The following is a 22866-nucleotide window of genomic DNA, read 5'->3' as shown; positions in this document are numbered from 1 at the left end:
GGGTGAACTTTTCAAGTTATCTGAGGTTATTTAAATTCGTAAAAGTCATAAAAAGAGGGAGTAGTCCTGTAAGTAAGAAAATCAGTTGTTCTTATTGCACTTTGGAGGTATCTTTAGAGCTGGTTTTGTCTGCTAGAAAGTTTTTATGTAAAAACTTAAGAAGCCACTCACTTCTTTGGAATGGCATTTCATTGAGCTATTCTGTTCCTTTTGCTGTTCCCTATTCCACTTTCTTAAGAGATAAAAATATAGTTGTTAGTAGGCATTTAGCCTAATGATTGAGATCCCTGTGTCTTACTTTGGAATGCCTTGGTTCAATTCCTGGCTTCAGCTCCTGGCTCTAGCTTCCTGCTAATTCACACCCTGGGAAGTAATGAGGAGACGGCTCAAAAAATTGGGTTCCTGCCATCCTTACAAGGAGTCTTGGATTACCCTCCCAGCTCCCAGCTTTGGTCTTGTCCCAGCCTTGCCATTGCTAGCATTTGGGGAGTGAACAAAGAGATGAAGGCCCTATCTGTGTCTGTGCTTGTCTCTGTTTCTGCCTGTCTTTCTCTCAAGTAAATAAAAAGGGTTGAGTATATGAATAGATAGATGAAATATTTGGGGATGATAAAAAGATTAAGATCTAAATAAAAATCTTTGTTTTTTGTGGGGGGGGGGGATGGGCAGTTGCAGAGAAGAGTTGGATTTTTTTTTTCCACAGAGCAATTCTAAGTGGTTACCATTGCTTAGCTTTTGCAGAGATCAGATATACAAACTAAGAGATCAATTCTTTTTCATCCAGATCTCTTCCTATGGCAGACGTGAACAATGGAGTAGAAATATTATTGCTGTGGGGTGTGTGTGTGTGTGTGTGTGTGTACTTTCAAAAGTTACAAATACAGTATTTCATCATCATGCTGTGGTAGGGAAGCAATTCGCTATGGGTCTTTTGCATTTGGTATGTATAATGAGCAGAGGCATTGCCTTTGTACTGGACATCCTTTTCAGAGATGTCTATATACTAAGCAACTTTGGATGATACAATGTCTCCCTCTAGTGTGAAAGACTGGTTGGCTTATTGTCCAGTTTAATAAAAGTAGTGTCTCCCTCTAGGAGGAATGGAAGGTGTACTTCTCATTTGAAAACATTCAAGTTTCCTAAGCTCAAGAGTCTTCTTTATAATACAGCATGTTGAGAGTATAGACATTACCTGGCCCTCTTTACATAGCTCTTGAAATCAAAGTTGAGGGAACTGGTAACAACTGTTACTACTCTAGCTACTGATGTGAGTTCTAAACTACTCTTTGACTCTAATCTAGTAGTCTTGTTTTGCTTGCCAGGACCCAGAATTCTGGCAAGTTAACTTGTGTGATAATCTCAGACTCTACAGTTCTTGATATCTTGAAATAATGATTTTTAAAAATAAGGTGTATTTGGAATGATTTAATGTAATATAAGTTTAATAATTTTTACAAAACTCATTTAGGATATTGATTTTCATTGCTTTCATGTAGGGTTTGTTTATAATGTCAGCCCATACATGGAATATCACCCTGGTGGAGAAGATGAACTAATGAGAGCAGCAGGATCTGATGGGACTGACCTTTTTGATCAGGTAAGGTTCTGAAATTAATCAAAATACTACAGTGGAAAAGTACTCATATATTTAGCAGTATGATATTTGTAGAAGGAAAGAAAATAATACATTTCACAGATGTTGACTTGAAATTTGAAATGTAGGCAGATGCTCACAAGTAGCAGCTATTTAATTTGCCTTTGAATGATTTTTTTAGAATGTTAGAGATGATTTTGAATTGGTTAGAGTGCTCACTGCCTCCTCTGCTGGCCAGTGTTAACTCAGTCTTGATTAACTTTGATAATGATGATTTACTTATGGGAGACGGTGATGATTAGAAGGAATACTGGAAAACATACTAAATCACTTTTTTAAAAGGTTTTATTTATTTATTCATTCATTTATTTATTTTATTTATTTTCCCCCCAAAGCAACTTTTTATGTAAGGAATACAGACTTCATGCATTTCATAAGTACAACTTTTGGAATATAGCGATTCTTCCCACCATACCTGCCCTCCCACCCACTCTCCCACCCCTCTACCTCCTCCCTTTCCCATTCCCAGCCCCATTCTCCACTAAGATCCATTTTCGATTAACTTTATACAGAGAAGACCAACTGTATGCTAAATAAAGAGTTCAACACTTTGCATGGTAAAGAAAAAACAAAAACAAAACTGTCCCTCAACACTTGAGACAAAGGTTATTCAAAATCATTGCATCTTGAAGTTAATTTCACTTATTTTTTATTTTGTTTTTAAATATTAATTAACTTTAATGAAGCACCCAAGAATGGTATATCTTTTGGGAGTACTTAGACATAATTATAATTACAACTCTTTGAGGACAGAGGTCCTGCATGGGAAATTAATGCTCAGCGACTCTTGTTAATATAACAACACTCTTGTGTATGACATCATTCATCACCTGAGGCTCTTGACACTAGCTGCCTAGGTTATGGAAGCCTTTTGAATCCACAAACTCTGTCAGTATTTAGACAAGGCCAAAAGCAAAGTGGAAATTTTCTCCTCCCTTCAGAGAAAAGAACCTCCTTCTTTGATGATTACTTCTTTCCACTGGGGTCTCACCCACCGAGATCCTTCATGTAGGACATATTATGCCTCAGTGTCTTGGCTTTCTGTGCCTGAAATGCACTTGTGGGCTTTTCAGCCAGACCAGAATGCCTTAAGGGCTGATTCTGAGGTCAGAGTATTATTTAAAGGGGTTGTCATTCTGTGAATCTGCTGTGTGGACTGCTTCCCATGTTGGAACATTCACTACTGTTTAATTCTATTATTACCAAACTTAATAATAATCCTATCCATATGATTAATCCTATTCATATGATCACTTTAACACTTAAGATAGTATTTTTACTACCCATGGGATTGGGGGTCCCATGGCAAGTTTTTAAACTGTATCCTTAGAAGTAAGTCCATAGGAATGTATGTAGAACCATACAGCTTTACAGTTACAAACTTCATACACTGAATAATTACAACTTTAGGAACATACTGATTCTTCCCACCATGCCACCCTCCAACCTATACTCCCAATTCCTGTCTCTTCCTCCTTCCTCTCTTATTCCCACTCTTATTTTTTACTGAGATCTATTTTCATTCAACTTTATGCACATATAGTTAATTCTATGCTAATTAAAGAGTTCAACAAATAGTATGAAAAAAACTCTTAAGACAAGGGCTGTTCAAGTCATTGCTTCTCAAAGTATCAATTTCACTTCTAAAAGATTGCCTTTTAGGTGCTCTGTTAGTTATCACAGGTCAGGGAGTACTTGTGATATTTGTCCCTTTGGGACTAGTTTATTTCACTAGTATGCTGTTTTCTATTTTCATGCATTTTGTTGTAAATGACCAGATTTCATTTTTTATTGCTGTGTAGTATTCCATAGTGTACATATCCCATAATTTCTTTGTCTAGTCTTCAGTTGAAGGGCATTTGGTTTGATCCATTCTTAGCTGTTGTGAATTGAGCTATAATACACATGGGGGTGCAGATAACTCTTTCATATGCTGATTTCATTTTCCCTTGGATAAATTCCCAGGTGTGGGATGGCTGGGTCATATGGTAGGTCTGTGTTTAGATTTCTGAGGTATCTCCATACTGCTTACACGGTGGCTGTACCAGTTTACATTCCCACCAACAGTGGATTAGGTACCTTTTTCCCCACATCCTCACCAGCATTTGTTGTTTGTTGATTTCTGTATGAGAGCCATTCTAAGTGGAGTGAAGTGAAACCTGATTGTGGTGTTGATTTAACATTTCCCTGATGGCTAGTGATCCTGAGCATTTTTTCATGTGTCTGTAGGTGATTTGGATTTCTTCTTTTGAAAAATGTCTGTTTAAGTTCTTTGCCCATTTCTTCAGTGGTTTTTTTTGTTTTGTTGTTGAGTTTCTTGATTTTCATATATTCTGGTTATTAATCCTTTATCAGTTTCTAGTTTGCAAATAATTTCTCCCTTTCTCTAAGTTGACTTTTCATTTCTGAGTGCTGCTTTTACAGTCCAGAAGCTTCTCAATTTGATGTAATCCCATTTGTTAATTTTAGCTTTGATTGCTTGTGTCTCTGGGGTCTTTTCCAAGAAGTCTTTGCCTATGCCAGTTTCTTGCAGGGTTTCCTCAACATTCTCTAATAATCTGATGGTGTTGAGTCATAGATTTAGATCTTTAATCCATTTTGAGTGGATTTTTGTGTAAGCTGTAAGATAGGGGTCTTGCTTTATACTTCTGCATGTGGAAATACAGTTTTGCTAGCACCATTTGTTGAAGAGACTGTCCTTGCTCCAGGGATTGATTTTAGCTCCTTTATCAAATATAAGATGGCTGTAGGGTTGATTTCTGCAGTTTCTGTTCTATTCTGTTGGTCTATCCATCTGTTTTTGTACCAGTACCAGGCTGTTTTGATTATAACTGCCCTGAAGTATATCTTGAAATCTGGTATTGTGATGCCTCCAGCTTTATTTTTGTTGTAGAAGATTGCTTTAGCCATTCAAGGCCTCCTTTGTTTCCATATGAATTTCAACATCATTTTTCCTATGAGAAGAATGTCCTTATTATTTTGATTGGTATCACATTGAATCTATAAATTGCTTTGGAAGTATGAACTTTTTGATGATATTGATCCTTCTAATCCATGAACATGGAAGATTTTCCCATTTTTTGTATCTTCCTCTATTTCTTTCTTTAATATTTTGTAATTCTCATCATAGAGTTCTTTGACATCCTTGGTTAAATTTATTTTAAGGTATTTGATTTTTTTTTTTTTTGCAGTTATTATGAATGGGATTGATCCTAGAAAGTCTTTCTCAGCCATGTCATTGTCTGTGTATACAAAGGCTGTTGCTTTTTGTGTACTGATTTTATAGCCTGCTACCTTACCAAACACTTCTATGAGTTCCAGTAGTCTCTTATTGGAGTCTTTTGGATCCCCTATATATAGAATCGTGTCTTTGCACATAGGGATAGTTTGACTTCTTCCTTCCCAATGTATATCCCTTTGATTTCTTTTTCTTGCCTAATGACTCTGGCTAAAACTTCCAGGACTATATTGAATAGCAGTGGTGAGAGTGGACATCCTTGTCTGGTTCTAGATCTCAGTGGGAATGCTTCCAACTTTTCCCCACTCAATCGATGCTGTCAATTGATTGTGTTGAGGAATATTCATTCTATACCTAGTTTGCTTAGAGTTTCCATCATGAAAGGGGGTTGTATTTTTAATGGATGTGTTCTCTGCATCTTTTGAGATAACCATGTGGTTTTTGTTCTTCAGTTTGTTAATGTGATGTATCACATTGATTGATTTGCAAAAAATCCCTCTTGGTCTGGGTGAGTGATCTTTCTGATGTGTTATGGGATTTGACTGGCTAGAATTAGATTAGATTAGTTAGATTAGAAGAAGGAACTTTGGAAGACATATTAAATCACTTTTAACAAATCATGTAAGCCTTTTTACTGTTAATCTTTTCTCATTTGGAGATTATTATGTATTCAACTTGCCTCAATATACAGAATCTGCCTTTCAAGTAAAAAGTTAGATGAGGTTGATTAATGATTAAAAAATTTATTTTTTCTCAAGTGATAGTAGAAATTCTGTATTAGTATCTCACGTTTCCCCTTTTATTTACTAAAAAGAAGCATTAGTTCTTACAGTATTTAAAACCATACCGAATATATTAATTAATATCAATTTACTGAGAGGGCAGTCTTTAGAAGGATAGAAATGTGCCTTTGTCTCAAAAAGTTTGTGTTTTTTTTTTTTTATATTTGAATGTTGATTAACCATATTGTGGGTTTTTATCACTGCAGATACCTGAAGCAGATTGTATAAGGTTTTTTCTGATCAAATATAACTTGATCTCTGGTCTCTTGTTCTCTTCCATCTTAGGCTTTTTTTGACCAGGTGACAGAAATATAATTTGTTTTATATTTAAAGTATCTAAATGCACCTACTTGTCTGGCAGAATCTAGTTTACTATTACTGTTCTTCCTGGATTGGAGAGAAATCAGGTTTGATAGCATTGTTCTTGGGAGCTTCTTATTGCTGCTTTAAGACAAGTCTCTATTGTGATTTGGTGGTATTATTATCTAGCAATACAAGCTCAGTAGAAGCAATTAGGAGGGGCTGGTGCTGTGGCTTAGTGGGTAAAGCCACTGCCTGCAATGCTGGCATCCCTTATGGCTCGGGTTTGAGTCCTGGCACCTCTTCCAAACCAGCTCTGCTATGGCAGCTCTGGCCATTGCAGCCAACTGGGGACTGAACCAGCAGATGGAAGACTCTCTCTCTCTCTCTCTCTCTCTGCCTCTGCTCTCTCTGTGTAACTCTGACTTTCAAATAAATAAATAAATCTTTAGGAAAAAAAAAGAAAGAAATGGTTAGGGATATTTGTCTAAAACCTGATCTGCCACAGTTTTATCTTATCTGCCTTATAACTTCTTGATGCACAAGAAACATTTTCAGTAAGATCTAGACTTGCTTATATTTCTCAGTGTTATGAGGTGATATGTACCTTATTTAAAGAAACCTTATTTTAGAGAAGTTGTCGCTCCCCCTCTTCGTGGAGGAGCAACACAGGACCCTGCGCTGTTCTTTCGTCTGCTCGGCCCTCCCCGGGTTTGCTGCTGGTTCTTCCCGGGTTGGCTACTATCCCTTCCACCTCCGTGGAAGGGCAGTTCCCCCTGGCCGCATTCCCCACTTCTGCAGGGGAGCGGCACACCGCCGGCCGGCTTTCTCGGGGGCTGCACGGGTTCCCTTAGATGTTCCCCATAGATGTTCCTGGTGCATGCCGTTTCTCTCCTCCTTTATAGTCCTGCTCCGCCAATCCCAACTCGGCTGCCCACACGCCGAGTACGCTGCTCTCCAATCAGGAGCAAGTCCTACAGTTAATTGGTTGAACTGGAGGCAGCTGTGCGGAAGCTGTTTACTTCTCTCCCAGCGCCATATTGTGGGAGAGCAGATGCATAGAATAAGTCTTAATTCCAGTAACTCAGTCTAGTCCGGTTGCTCCCCACAGATCCCCCTTTCTTTTTATTTTTTGGCGTTGATACGCGCCTGTCTTCGGTGTCCCGCGGCACACACTCTGCTCTACTTGCTAGAGTTGCCACAGGCTCTTACAAGTCCTATCAATCAGGCAAACCGAATCCGGGTCCTCTCTTCGCCATGTTGTGAGGAGGTTTTTAGGCGCTGATGCGTGCCTGTGTTCGGTGCCCTGCAGCGCATGCTCTGCTCTGCTAGAACTGCCTGCAGGTGCTTACAAAACCTATCAGGCAAACCGAATCCAAGCCTTCTCATTGCCGTATTGTGGGGGAGACTTATTAGTGTTGGTTTGTGCCTATCTTCGGTGACCTGCAGCTCATGCTTTGGTCGAGCTGCTTGCTGGTGCTTACCGCCTTAAATCAGGCAGACCGAATCCAAGCCTCCTAATTGTTGCATTGTGGGGAAGCCTTACTGATGTTAATTCGTGCCCGGTCTTCGGTGACCTGCGGCGAATAAGCTGCTAGCCACCCAGGTGCTCATCGCCTCACTCAATCAGGCAGACCGAATCCAAGCTCTCTAATTGCCATGTTGTGGGGAGGCCTTTCTATTTCTCTATTTCTCTATGTCCGGGCATTCCTATTTCTCCCATTCTACTTCCATCTTCCAGCATTCCTATTTCTCTCACTTTACTTCTAAACTTCTGTTTCTCTTATCCCTGCGGCTTCCCGGCGGCGCCCGCCCCGAGGCTGCTTCTCGGCACCTCGCCCCACGGCAGCTTCACAGCTCTGCGCGGCTTCCTGGCGCCTCGCCCCGCCGGCGGGTTCCCGGCTCTGCGCACACGCTCCGCGGTCTCCACGCACTTCGCGTCCGCACCACGGCCTCGCGCCAATGCCCCGTGCTCTCTCTGCACGCGGCGGCTTCCACGAATGTTTCCGCCACCACCGGCATTCAATCCAAGTTCCCCGGACTAACCTGGCGAATCCTGGCGGCCCACGTCTCTGCCTCTGGTTCCAGATCTTCGCCTCTTGCTCCCCAGGGTGACTTGAAGAATTCCAAGATGGCTTGGCCTGCACTCGCGGCTTCATCCTCCCTAACATTTTTCTCTACCCGGTGTGTTTCCCTAAGTTTTCTTCCAACAATATTCCTCCCTCATTTCTCCTGGCCTCTCCCCACAGTCCGTATCCAAGTCTAAGTTTCTTATAGGTTTCACTTTCACTTTCAACCTGCAGTCCGTATCTGAGTCTGTTTCTTCTTGCTTTCACTTTAAATCCTAACTTCTTTCCCACAGTCCATATCCGAGTCCAAGCCTCCTCCAGGTTTCACTTTCGCTTTCAATCTCCTAGCTTCCCCGCCATAGTCCGCATCCGAGTCTATGAAAGCTTTCACTTTCGCTTTCAATCCTAACTTCTTTCCCACAGTCCATATCCGAGTCTATGCCTAGGCTTTCAATAGCTTCTTCCGGCACCTAGGCTCTTTGCTAGTCTCTCTCTCCGGTATTTTCCCAGTTCTTCCCGTTTCTTCCCGTTTAAGTTTCATATCCGTCCTAGGTTTCCTATCCGAGCTAGGTTTCCTATCCGTCCTAGGTTTCCTATCCGAGTCACGGCACCATTATGTCGCTCCCCCTCTTCGTGGAGGAACGACACAGGACCCTGCGCTGTTCTTTCGTCTGCTCGGCCCTCCCCGGGTTTGCTGCTGGTTCTTCCCGGGTTGGCTACTATCCCTTCCACCTCCGTGGAAGGGCAGTTCCCCCTGGCCGCATTCCCCACTTCCGCAGGGGAGCGGCACACCGCCGGCCGGCTTTCTCGGGGGCTGCACGGGTTCCCTTAGATGTTCCCCATAGATGTTCCTGGTGCATGCCGTTTCTCTCCTCCTTTATAGTCCTGCTCCGCCAATCCCAACTCGGCTGCCCACACGCCGAGTACGCTGCTCTCCAATCAGGAGCAAGTCCTACAGTTAATTGGTTGAACTGGAGGCAGCTGTGCGGAAGCTGTTTACTTCTCTCCCAGCGCCATATTGTGGGAGAGCAGATGCATAGAATAAGTCTTAATTCCAGTAACTCAGTCTAGTCCGGTTGCTCCCCACAGAAGTCACAAGAACTGTTGTATTTTTTATTGTTATATTGTTATAATTGATATATTTAGCAGTTAAAATAGTATTTTGGTCACCAAATTTCTTCATTCCCTTTGGCTTTAAATAGATTAGTGAAGTTTAAATTATTTATGAGTTTCTACCACCATGGAAATGAACATTTGTATTCTAGAAACTACAGTGCAGCTTGTTGCATCTTTCCATGTGAGAATTTACTTATACCCAGAATTTGAGTTGTACGAAGAATATTAATGTCATTTTCTTTGCCTCCTGTTTTGATCTCACTGCTGACCTCTTTTTTTTTTTATGAGACATTTATTTATTTGAAAGGCTGAATTAGGAGGAAGAGAGAGAGAGAGAGAGAGAGAGAAAGATCTTGTATCTGCTGGTTCACTCCCCAAATGGCTGCAATGGCCAACGCATATTTGGCCCATTTTCCATTGCTTTCTCAAGCCATTAACAGGGAGCTGGATTGGCAGTGGAACAGCCAGGATGCGAACCAGCGTCCTTTTGGGATGCCAGCACTGCAAGCAGCGGTTTAACCCTCTGCACCACCATGCTGGCCCCATGATCCCTTTTCTTGTATTTCCAGCTGCCTGATGGTCACTTTGATAACATGGTGGCACTTCAACTCAGTGTGCTCTCAGATAATATCAACTCATCTTCTTTTCTCCTGTTTCCTGTTTCTGTTAATAGACATGAAACCACTGAGAATCTTTGCTTTCTGTCATTATGCCCCAGTATCTGGCCATTTCTTTGCTCTATCTTTAAACAATTTTTTCTTTTCCCAGTGCCTTAGTTTAAGCCATCAGCACCCTCTCTAGTCCTGTCCTTGTAAAGCTGTCCAACTAACTTTGCCTTTAGTGCTAATTTAAATAACATGACAGGTAGATTCATATTCTTAAACTCAGTTGTCTTAGTACCTTGCTATTCAGTTCTCAGTGGCTCACCATTTACAGGTTTTATCTTGGCATTTGAGGCCCTAAAAAGTATAGATGAGGGCAGATATTCTTAATTGCATCTTACTTTAAGCAAACTGAAGTACCTGTCATTTTTCACCACCTCCATGATTGACAAACCTCATATCTTTCTCTCTTTGACTGTCTTTCTGTTTTATCTGTTTAAATTGTACCCAATCTCAGGCTGAAAAGACCAATGGCAAAGGTAGTGCTGTAGACACTAATGGATGCTCCATAAATGCTTGGTAAATACCCTTTGTGTTTATATTTGTAAATAAGTGCCAATTTCTAAGTATATGTACCTTTTGATATGTTATTATAATCAATATTTATTTACTAAAACATAGAGATGCTGTTATCAATATTATTTGACCTGATTATTTTAATGATTATGTACTTTTGTATTGAATAATATTATCTTCCTTTACTTGTTTTTGTATAATTGGTTACTTGAATTATTTCCAATATTTTTCCAGATATGTTCCAGAATATCTGAGTGAAAGAGAAACATATTTTTGGGCTTTTTAATGCAAATTGAGAAAGTGCCCTAAACGAAGGTTATTTAAATTTAATTCCCACCAGTGGTATCTGGCTATGAGTTTTGTCAGTTTTCTTCCTTGAAGTGACAGTCTTTGTTTATTTTTCAAGAAGATGTCTGTTAAATACCCAAGTCTGAATAAATGCTTTGTTTATTAGGCATTCTTTCTTGTATAAATGGCCTTTCATGAAAAAAAGCCCATTTTGATTTGCAGATCAAACAGCTATTTAAGTGTCCTCAGGGCAACTATCATACTTTATAATAGATGAGTTTTGAGAACTTTCTGGTTTGTCACATTGAATATAAAAAAAAACATGAGTACTCAAGGGTCCAGATTTAGGTAAATGAATGATTTTTTTAATTCATGAAGAAAGGATATTCTGAAATATCAGCACCCCTCCTCCCCAGAATCTGGTGGTAAAAATATAATGATCACTAATACAGTTTAGGTCTCCTGCCTTAATTAGTACTAAGATAACAACATTTTACCCACCACTATTGTTGTAGCACCAGTGCAAATTTGAAAACAGTGACAAGGGCACACAACATCTTAATATTTTCATGAAGCTAATGGAGACCTCCCTCATGGATACCCAAAACCTGAGAAACCTCCAGGAGCCCGTAGACAAACTTTGAGAATACTGTATAAACAATCCCTGTCTTTGCTGCCTTTTTGTCACTCCCTTGATTAATTGAATCTGTTTCTTAGTTTTGAGGTGTGTGTTCAGAGTGGTTTAGGATGTAGTTTTGATCATAATAAAGTGAGAGGATCCATGGAGTTACATTCAGCATTGCATTCTTCTCCCCTGCTAGGTTCATCGTTGGGTTAATTATGAATCCATGCTGAAAGAATGCCTGGTTGGAAGAATGGCAGTTAAACCCACCATTTCAAAAGGTGAGGGGAGCTGGTGCTAAACCAGCATTGATGTGTATTGCACATGTAGTCCTTTTTTTAAATTTATTTATTTATTTAGTATATGTTTGAAAGGCAGAGTTAAAGAGAGATAGAGAGAGGGAGGAAGGGAGAGATCTTCTATCCGCTGGTTCACTCCCCAAATGACCTCAACAACCAGGGCTTGGTCAGGCTGAAGCTAGGAGCCTAGAGCTTCTGGGTCTCCCACGTGAGTGCAAGGGCCCAAGCACTTTGGGCTATCTTCTGCTGCTTTCTCAGGCACACTAGCAGGGAGATGGATTGGAAGTGGAGTAGCCAGCTCTTGAACCAGCGCCAATATGGGATACGAGCTTTGCAAATGGCAGCTTAACCCGGTATGCCAGCCCCATAGTCCTTTGTTTTTAAAGTTGGATTTCAACAAATAGAATTCAATAAGTCACTACATTTTTCTCACTTTTGCTGACCTCTTGGTCTAGTCCCTCTAAAGATTTTGCTTCATTATGTAAACATTCCCTTAAAAATTGGCATGTTTTGTATAGAAAATCATAGTATATGAGGCTTAAATATTTGTGAAAGTGAACACTTTACTCTTTTCTTAGTTTTTATTAGTTTCATATTCTCTTGTTGCATAGGCAGATTAGCTACTTAATTACTCTAATATTTGGTTAGGACTGATTTTTAGATTAGTTTTTAGAACTTATATTTTGATCAAATAATAATATTTACACACTTTAGAAATCATAGTATATAAAAATTACATAGTGAAATTTTCCATCCCAACTTTTCACCCTATTTGCTTTGAAAAGTCATAATCCATGCTCCTTTGCTACAGATAACTCCAGTCTTATTTTAAACTTCTTTTAAAGTGTATTCCATTTCTTTTTCTTACTTTGAGCTGGAACTCTACAATCTGGGTTTTGTTCAATGTCATCTTATTAGTTCTTGATTGGCTTTCAGAAGAGCAGCCATTGAGAATTTTAGACATGGAATTGGAGTTCTAGTAATACTTTCTTTTTTTATCTTTCTTTCTTTCTTTTTTTTTTTTTTTTTTTTTTTGACTGGCAGAGTGGATAGTGAGAGAGAGAGACAGAGAGAAAGGTCTTCCTTTGCCATTGGTTCACCCTCCAATGGCCGCCGGGGCCGGCGCGCTGCGCTGATCCGAAGGCAGGAGCCAGGTGCTTTTCCTGGTCTCCCATGGGGTGCAGGACCCAAGCACTTGGGCCATCCTCCACTGCCTTCCTGGGCCACAGCAGAGAGCTGGCCTGGAAGAGGGGCAACCGGGACAGAACCGGCGCCCCGACCGGGACTAGAACCCGGTATGCTGGCGCCGCTAGGTGGAGGATTAGCCTATTGAGCCGCGGCGCCGGCCTCTAGTAATACTTTCTATAACCCTTTTCTATTAAGGAATGATAGGCATTTCTTTTGAATAACTCCTGACCTTTTCACTGAAATTCAATGAAATTGATTTGTTAAGACAGAATCATCTATTAATTATTTCACTGAGTTTTGTAATTCAAGGCTTTATTGCCAAGAGCCTTGATCAGCAGTATGGAAATAGCACAGGCATACCTAGGTTTGAACTCTACGTCCATGGCCTATTGGCTGTGCAGTCTTTGGGACAGTTTCTACCAGGGAGCATCAGTTTCCAGGTATGTACAGTGATTAATGCTACTAAGAAGTAGCCTGAGTAAGGTTCCTTGCACAGCAAGTCTGATAGGTGATCAATAGGATTATTTTTCTTCCTGTTGCTATAAAACAAATAAGATATATGTGAGAACTGTATAAAAGGGACATAGTAGCTAAAGAGAAAGATTTTTTAGTTCAGAAATAAGAAATGCCCATGATAATTAAAGTGGTGTATTAACATTACTTCCTATACTTTTTATATGTGAGATTTATTCATAGAGAACATTAGATGGATAACCATGTACCAGTCTAAACTGGAACAATTTTTTAGAGTTAATGGGGACTATTAGTGATTAAACTAGAACAATGGGGGTAAACTATGTCTGTCTAGCAAACCAGCTTGTGTGTCCACCCTATACTTAGAGCTTCTCCCAGGTGAAGTGGGAAGAGAGGATGATGAGACTAATCCTGACAGAATTGGGTAGGAGGAGAAAGTAGATATACTGAAGAGGAGTTTACACATGAGCTCTTTTCAGTATTGGAAATCTGGCACTGTCTTTTATGTGAGGTGATTGCCATACACCAGTGCAGGTGGGCTCCAGAACAGACATGTGGACAGTTTTGGGGGCTTAATTCCCAGTTTGTCTGGTGGCTTCTAGTGTAGCAGTGGTGAAATGTCTGGGTAATTAGGAAGAAAATTGCCTAGTACGAGTTGAGATATGGTTGCTATAAGTGTAAACCACATTGAATTTGGTATGAAAAACAAAATGTAAAGTGTCTTATAATTATTGTATTGATTATATGTTCAAATGAGAATATTCTGCATATAGTAAGTAAAAATCTAATTTAACCTTTTTCTTTTTTTACTTTGTTAATCTGGTTATTAGACAATTTACATTTACACGATGGCTTGCATTAAATTTATTTTGGACAGCACTGTTCTAGAGCATAATTATACTTTTTAAAATTAACATTATATTTTTAAAAAGTAGTCATATTTTCTAATGACATATTTCAGCTTCAGGACTATTTCTTCTTTTTCTTTTTTTAAAATTTATTTATTTACTTGAAAGTCAGAGTTACACAGAGAAGGAGAGGCAGAGAGAGAGAGGTCTTCCATCCGCTGGTTCACTCCCCAGTTGGCTGCAATGGCTAGAGCTGTGCCGATCCGAAGCCAGGAGCCAGGAGCTTCTTCCAGCTGCAGGGGCCCAAGGACTTGGGCCATCTTCTACTGCTTTCCTAGGCCATAGCAGAGAGCTGGATTGGAAGTGGAGTAGCTGGGACACGAACCGGCACCAATATGGGATGCCGGTGCTGCAGGTGGCAGCTTTACCTGCTACGCCACAGCGCCGGCCCTAGGAATATTTCTTCTTAATTCTTTTTACTCTATCATAATTCCTCTTACTTTATTTTTTTAGATTTCATGCCCTGTCTCTAGAATTCAATGACTGTAAAGCATTTAGAACCATAGGTTAGCAGAACATTAGAGGTGGGAAAGGGACTTAGAGCTGCTCTAATTTCCTCTGTCAACGTGAAGCTACTGAGGCTTGTAGATTTTTTTTTTAATTTTTTTTTATTTTTTATTTTTTGACAGGCAGAGTAGACAGTGAGAGAGAGAGAGAGAGACAGAGAGAAAGGTCTTCCTTTGCCGTTGGTTCACCCTCCAATGGCCGCTGCGGCCAGCGCACCGTGTTGATCCGATGGCAGGAGCCAGGTACTTATCCTGGTCTCCCATGGGGTGCAGGGCCCAAGCACTTGGGCCATCCTCCACTGCACTCCCTGGCCACAGCAGAGAGCTGGCCTGGAAGAGGGGCAACAGGGACAGAATCCAGCGCCCCGACTGGGACTAGAACCCGGTGTGCCGGCGCCGCAAGGCGGAGGATTAGGCTAGTGAGCCGCGGCGCCAGCAAGGCTTGTAGATTAACACACCTGATTAAAGGCTACAGGGTTATTTAATTTTGGAAGCGCACTAAGTGAAGAAATCTTAGGAGCCTGCTTTTTTAAGGCAGAGAATGACCTCATTAATGTTATGTGCTTTTGAATGATTTATTTTCATTTGGTGTATGCCAGTTGTCCTTAACTGGAGTTGATTATGTTCCTCAGGGGACAGTCAGAATTAGCTGAAGAACATTTTGGTTGTCATAAGCAAACTAGGCACAACTGGCATTCTGGTGGATGCAGGTCAGAGATGCCACTGAATAACGTACAAAGCTTAGGACAGATGTCCACAACAAAGAATTATCTAGCCCAGAATCTTGGTAGTGCTGAAACAGAGAAACCCTCTTACATGCATTAGTCTCATTCTTAAAACTGATGACAGTGGCCCAAGCATATTAATCTGGCATGTAGACAGTGAACAGCTCTCTGGTTCATCCCAGGCAAACCGTGGCATCTGTAGAGCCAGGTATACAGGTAGACAACAGGATCCACAGGGTGCTGAGGCGTTCTAATTTCTAGGAGTCCTTTTACTGTCACAGCATTGTGATCAAGGACTGGGTAACTATTGAGTGGACTGGCTGCCAGCTGGAAGTGCAGCCTCTGCAGAGACAGAGTTCTTTGCTCTAGGACCTTCTGTTTCCTCATTAGTGGAATGGGGGCCACTTCAGGTGAGCAAAGCATAGCTCAGAGAGTAACTGGTAGAGGAAGAAGCAAGACAGCTACTTGTAGGAGATAGGGTGGCAGGGGGATGTAATGACGTGAGATTTACCAGACAAGCAAACTTGCTCTTTTAGTCTAGCTGTCTTGATTTGCTCTTGCTGGTGTAAGGTCCATTGTGAGGGTGATTTAAAGGAAAGGTAATTAAAAATGAGAGATGAGAAGTCTCTGATTAGAGGGGCAGACGCATGACTGAACAGAATGTGCATCTTGCTCTGTGGTGATTGATATTTTGTTTATATTAGCATTTGTTTATTTCAGAGAATGATAAATTTTGAAGACACACACACACACACACACACACACACACATATACGTATTCATTCCAAATAAGGTTAGAATCGTTACTCCCTCAGGGGCTAGGACAGGAATTGGACAGTAAGTATAAATTGGAGAATTGAATAAACAGTGACAAGGATAACTAACTTACGGAGAAAATATGAACTTCTAAAAATGCATTGTATGCTGTGATGAACTAAATGCGTAATGGTGGAAAAAACTCTGGAATAAATAATTTACTCTGGTGCTTGTAAAGCTTTTTAATCCTGGGAATTTACAGAGTGTGTCTTTGAACATTTAAATTCTGCTGGTAAACTGCTTCTAGGACTGTTGTGTGCAGTAGGATAAACTGCCACTTTTAAGGCTGGCATTCCATGTCGAAATGCCAGTTTGAGTCCCGCTGATTCAGTTCCATACTAATAAGTCTGGAAAGGCAGTAGAGGATGGTCCAAGTACTTGGGCCTCTTCCACCAATGTGGGAGACCAGGATAGAATTCTTGGCTCCTGAATCTGGCCTGGCATAGATCTGGCTTTTGCAGCCATTTAGGAAGTGAACCAGTGGATGGAATCTCTCTCTCTCTCTCTCTCTCCCCCTCCCCCTCTCTCTCTCCCTCTCCCTCTCCCTCTCTCCCTGTGTGTGTGTGTTCCTCTCTGTGTGTTACCCTGCTTTTGAATAAATGAATGAATAAATCTTTTTTTAAAAAGAAAAAAGAACATAAGAGGAATAAAAAAGTTTAAAATATAGAAATTATTAAATCAAGATTTGAGCAATGAATATATAACTTTTGCAAAAGTATCTTAGTGGAGCTTTTCAAAGTAATGCAGATCACCTAAGTAGATGTCCTCTTTCTACTGGCACATCTTGGATTTAAAAAAAAAAAAAAAAAGACTCAGGGAACAAATTACTAATTTAGCAGAATCCAGAAAGTTCACATCAGGTAGGAAGTAATTGTGTGAAATAATATATTTTCCCCCTAGAAGAAAATTACCTAGCATATTTCTTCAAAATTTGGGAGCCTCTTAGATTAAAAAGAAATTATTATACATAATAAATGAGATTTATGAAGCTACTAGCTGTGTTGTACACTGAAAATAGCTTTAATTTACTTAGGATACCATCATAATACTGTTTTCTTTGTTCTAATATAAAACAAATAATCACAACTGCAGTACCAGACAGATAAGACTGAAGATGAAAGTGAGTGAGCAAGCATAGACAGCAATAATCCTTTGCCAGCTATAATAACTGGATTTCTATCTGGCAGTTGATGAATCAAGCTTGTGTTGAGGGAGAATTTAAGTGATGTTTTTGGTCTTGTGTATTTTTAGGAAGTATTAACTCTAGCAATGGCATGTCAAGAAATAAAGGCTGAGTTTCAGAGGAGGAAAATCTAATCTTGGCTATGCTGCCAGTTGTGGGTTTCTAGTCCTTGACCTCTGATTTTCACTCTTACATGAGGGGATCGGGTAATTTGCCTTATGTTGTTAGGATCCCTTTCAGCTATAAAATTATTTTCATAAAATGAGGAAAACTAGGATAGTCACCTGGCCTCCTTAATCATAATTATTTTGCAAAGGTTGAATGAAGTATAGTTAATTATGGAATTTCTGATGATTAAAAGTTAGAACGTAGTTTTGAGAACTTTGATTTAAATGTTTCAGTTTCTTTTTCTATAAAATAAGGTGATGTCAATTTAATGAGCGATGTCTTTCAGTTTTTCTACTCGGTTACCTTGTGATAGCTTATAATACTGTTTTATTTTAAAAACTCTGACTACTTGCTGAGAGTCTCTGTTTTTGTTTTTTGTTTTGTTTCTTGTTACTAGAAAGGTACGTAATTACTAAGATAACTTTGTGGGTTGGCTGTCATCCTGAAAAAAAAATAAATACTAATTTTTTTTCTGTGTTGTAACACTAATAATTCCATTCTATATCCATGTGAAAGTCTGGACATATTTTCAGCATTTCTGCCACTTTAAAGTTGTAGCAACAAAGATCACTTTAAGTACTGACCAAAAAGAGAAAGATAATAAGGAATATTTCTTTGGATTGTTTACATCTATGTTTCATTTATAAAGTGTAATGTAATTCTGATTAATTTAGACTAATTTAGACTGTAACCTGGACAAAACTTGGAGTTTATATCCTCTCTAAAGAAACTAAGATTTTAGAAAAAAGTGACCAAGGAAGAAGGAAAAGTCATGGAATGGGAGACCGACCTCAGCAGAAATGGCCTAATAATTCTCCAGAATTATTATTAACATTGAAAATTATTAACATATTTTTTAAAAAATATTTATTTATGGCCGGCGCCGTGGCTCACTAAGCTAATCCTCCGCCTTGCGGCGCCGGCACACCGGGTTCTAGTCCCAGTCGGGGCGCCGGATTCTGTCCCTGTTGCCCCTCTTCCAGGCCAGCTCTCTGCTGTGGCCAGGGAGTGCAGTGGAGGATGGCCCAAGTCCTTGGGGCCCTGCACCCCATGGGAGACCAGGGTAAGTGTAAGTACCTGGCTCCTGCCATCGGATCAGCGTGGTGCACCTTCTGCAGCGCACCAGCTGCGGCGGCCATTGGAGAGTGAACCAATGGCAAAAGGAAGACCTTTCTCTCTGTCTCTCTCTCTCACTGTCCACTCTGCCTGTCAAAAATAAATAAATAAATAAATAAAAATTAAAAAAAAATTATATATTTATTTGAAAGGCAGAGTTACGGAGAAAGGGGGAGAGGCAGAGAGAGAGAGAGAAGGGCCTTCCATTCGCTGGCTCATTCCCCAGATGGCTGCAATGGCCAAGCCTGGGCCAGGCAGAAGCCAGGAGCCAGGGGCTTCATCTGGGTCTCCCATGTGGGTAGCAAGTCCACAAATACTTGGGCCATTTGCTGCTGCTTTCCCAGGCATATTAACAGGGAGCTGGATTGGAAGTGGAACAACCAGTACTCAAACCAGGGCCCATGTGGGATTGCAGCATGCCACAGCTTTAGCTCCGAAACCTACGTATATGAAACAAAGGTATATAGTTATGAGCCTTCTTTTTCTTTTTAAAAATTTTTTTATTAGTAAAAGAGAACAAATTTTATGCATTCCATAGCTGCAATTCCAAAAACACAACCACACTTCTACTTAAGCCTTGGTTAGAAAGCTCTTCAAAAAGAAAGACTTTTAGCTTTAAATCAATAATATGTACTGATATTCTCTTTGATATTATATACTGTTTCTTACTTCTTTTTCTAAATCATTGTACAGACTATCATGAGGAAAAGAAAGTCTTAAATGGTAAGTCATAGATATATAATAAAAAGAGTCGTGCATGCTTATGTACAGTGTTGCCTCACAGAATTGTATGGGAAGTTATATTTTTTTGAAGTGAAAGATGTCATTATTATATTAAATCTAGAGAATTGGATAAAACTTTCTAGGCCTCCTATTCCAGTCACTACTGTTAACAATAATCTACTGTTAACAACAGTCCCTTCTATGACATCCCTAAACACATGTCCCCCCTGCCGTCATCTTGAAGGCATGTAGTGATTAGGAGTTACAGCCTCAGAAATAAGCCTGAACAAGCCAGCTCCCTGATGCATGTGACTCACCTCCAGTGTTGTATGTAGATGCTGAATAGATTAATAATCTCATCTTTTCTTGGCTGAGCAGCATTGGCTTCCTCAGCTGTTCATTGTGACTTGATGTTAGGACTGTACTTGCCCACCCCCTGCTTACCACCCCCTCCCCCTGCTGCAAAGAAAAAGTTGGGTGTAGCAGATAGTACTGATTGATGAAATGCCTGAGGTAACCAGACCTGAACTGTTGATATGTGTTTAGAAGTTTTTCCCCTTGTTTACAAAAGAATGTTAGAGAAATGCAGCTAACTAGCTAGACTGCCAGATGAGCTGCTTCTTCCTTATTAACTAACAAGAAGAGTATATTATAAACTGGTTTGTACAATTAATGATACCTAAAGCTGTTTGAGAGTGTAAAAATGTATTAAATTAGGGACTGATCTTTGGTTTCATCTGATGATTGACACTTCTATGATACTGCAAAATCGACCATTGTTTATAAACTAATTAATAATGGACTGGGCATTTCCTTTGCCACCACATATGGCTTCCAGAATCTTCACTTTACTGTTGACCTCCTTTGGATAAATTGCATTTAAACCCAGTTAAAAGTGGCTTTAATAATGGAATATAGCACTCTATAAGTGATTTGGCAAGCACCATTACCACTGTGATCTGGATCCCGTAAGACTGAAAATATATGCAAGCATCCTTCAAAAGTTTGTAGAAAACTTGATTTGAAAGATAAGTTTATTCAGGTGCAAAAACATTTTTAAATCGATATGTAGTTTTTCCATAATATGCATATTCCATAAACTTTTTGAAGTCCCCTCTTATTTATGTTTATCAGCTGCCACAGTTTGCTCTTTTAGGCCCATGTGGTACATTTGTATTTCTGGATGTGGTCTTCCTGCCTTCTATGTCATAATTCCAACAACTGCAGGGGTTGTGTGTGGGGGGTGGTGGAACTTGTCAGTTGTTAGGGGCCATAAGGTGGGTGCAGGATACAAGGTATGTTTTGGTTTATGAAAACTGAGTAATACATTTACGATTTGTGTCCTGTTATGTTTGTATGTAATATTTCCATAAAGATTGAACTGAGATACCAAAAAATTTTCACTGCTATGAAAATGAATTAAAGCTTAAATTATGTTTTCCTTTGCGAAGGCATGCTTCCTAAGAGCCGAGTGACAGATACACTTGCCAAAGAAGGTCCTAGTTCTCCAAGGTATGCACTATGTAGAAAGTTAAATCAGCTCTACACAAAAATGCACACATTTTTTAAAAAGTAGCTCTGAGTATGGTTTATTGCTTACTGTTAATCATAATTTTTTGATGCAAGAACAGTAGTGCCTCATCTATCAGATGTTGGAAAATGAGTTGATCCATGAATGTGAATTTTACATATAACTGAAATTTGATCCATTTTAAACACTAACACTTTAAAAAATTAAAAAATTTTTTTTTCTGATTATAAAATACATTCATGGGGGCAGGCGCCGCGGTTCACTAGGCTAATCCTCTGCCTCGCGGCGCTGCCACCCCAGGTTCTAGTCCCAGTCGGGGCGCCGGATTCCTGTCGTGGTTGCCCCTCTTTCAGGCCAGCTCTCTGCTGTGGCCAGGGAGTGCAGTGGAGGATGGCCCAAGTGATTGGGCCTGCACCCCATGGGAGACCAGGATAAGTACCTGGCTCCTGCCATCGGATCAGCGCGATGTGCCCGCCGTGGCAGCCATTGGAGGGTGAACCAACGGCAAAAGGAAGACCTTTCTCTCTGTCTCTCTCTCTCACTATCCACTCTGCCTGTCAAAAAAAAAAAAAAATACATTCATGGAAGAAAACTTGGAAAATAGAGAAACACACAAAAAAGTGACGAAATGAATTATAATCGCCCCAACTTTAAATGTATACTGCTACCATTTGATTTATTCTGTCCATTTGCATTCACATAATACTTATTTCCGTAGTATTTTATTTTTATAATACCAGTTTTGTAATAGATTCCACAAGCAATTTTCTGTTATTAGTCTGTGGAAGCATTTTTGTCTGTATATAAGACCATACTAGAATTAACTATTCTATTATTTGTATATCTAATTTGTTTTCATCAATTTTTAGTGGAAATCTTTCAAAACGTATTGAGTACTGTCTTAAACAGTTAACATTATTCAGTATATGTTTTTGTTAATGACTTCAAATTCCCTTCAAGTTAAGTGTGTTCTCTGTCATTCTTACCATCTTTTTTTCCCTTGCTGGTCTCTATTATTCTAACGGTAGCATCCTGATATATTTGTTACATTGTTTTGTAGACTGTTTTAAATTAAGAGGTTAGGGATGCCCACTCTAGGTTCACCTATGAGTGCCTTTATGTAGGTGATAAGTGTAAAGCCAGTATCAGTTTGATCAATAGCTATGGTAATACAGAAGACTTAGTTTAACATTTACTGTCCACTCATCAAAAAACCTTAATGAGTTATCTTTTTTTTTTTTTTTAATCTTTGTATACTTTTTATTTTCTCTACATAAATTCAAAGAGAACTGCATGCATAAAATACTTTATAAGGCTTTTTTTTTTTATCTTTTATTTAATGAATATAAATTTCCAAAGTACGACTCATGGGTTACAATGGCTTCCCCCCCCATACCGTCCCTCCCACCAACAACCCTCCCCTTTCCCACTCCCTCTCCCCTTCCATTCACATCAAGATTCATTTTCGATTATCTTAATATACAGAAGATCAGCTTAGTATACCTTAAGTAAGGATTTCAACAGTTTGCTCCCACACAGAAACATAAAGTGAAAAATAATAGATGATTTTTTTTAAATGATGATGAAATCAGATCAGACCTATTGTCATGTTTAATCCCAGTGAGAGTCAAGTTGGGAATTGAAAATTTCTTTCTTTTTTTTTTTTTTTTTTTTTACAGAAGATCAGTTTAGTGTACATTAAGTAAAGATTTCAGTCGTTTGCACCCCCATAGAAACACAAAGTGAAATATACTGTTTGAGTACTCGTTATAGCATTAAGCCTCAGTGTACAGCACGTTAAGGACCGAGATCCTACATGAGGAGTAAGTGCACAGTGACTCCTGTTGTTGACTTTACCAATTGACACTCCTGTTTATGGCATCAGTAATCTCCCTATGCACCAGTTATGAGTTTCCAAGGCTATGGAAGCCCCTTGAGTTCTCCGACTCTTATCTTGTTTAGACACGGTCATAGTCAAAGTG

The 22866-nt window shown here is 39.7% G+C and overlaps 1 protein-coding gene across 4 annotated transcripts in view; it reads left to right on the top strand.

Moving 5' to 3' along the window:
- CYB5R4 (cytochrome b5 reductase 4) overlaps positions 1–22866 on the top strand; it is a 189966-nt gene that overhangs the window by 51095 nt on the left and 116005 nt on the right. For all 4 annotated transcript variants that reach the window (XM_008263160.5, XM_089332946.1, XM_070073823.2 and 1 more), the window contains 4 exons: positions 1497–1597; positions 11447–11528; positions 19324–19353; positions 20805–20865. In XM_008263160.5, coding sequence (XP_008261382.1) covers positions 1497–1597; positions 11447–11528; positions 19324–19353; positions 20805–20865 — 274 coding nt within the window. The remainder of the gene's footprint in view (positions 1–1496; positions 1598–11446; positions 11529–19323; positions 19354–20804; positions 20866–22866) is intronic.

Source organism: Oryctolagus cuniculus, chromosome 5, assembly GCF_051225735.1.
Source record: "Oryctolagus cuniculus isolate XC-2025 breed Fujian yellow rabbit chromosome 5, ASM5122573v1, whole genome shotgun sequence".
Lineage (NCBI taxonomy): Eukaryota > Metazoa > Chordata > Mammalia > Lagomorpha > Leporidae > Oryctolagus > Oryctolagus cuniculus.
Note: the sequence above shows the minus strand (reverse complement) of the source record. Positions and strands in the feature narration are given on the sequence as shown.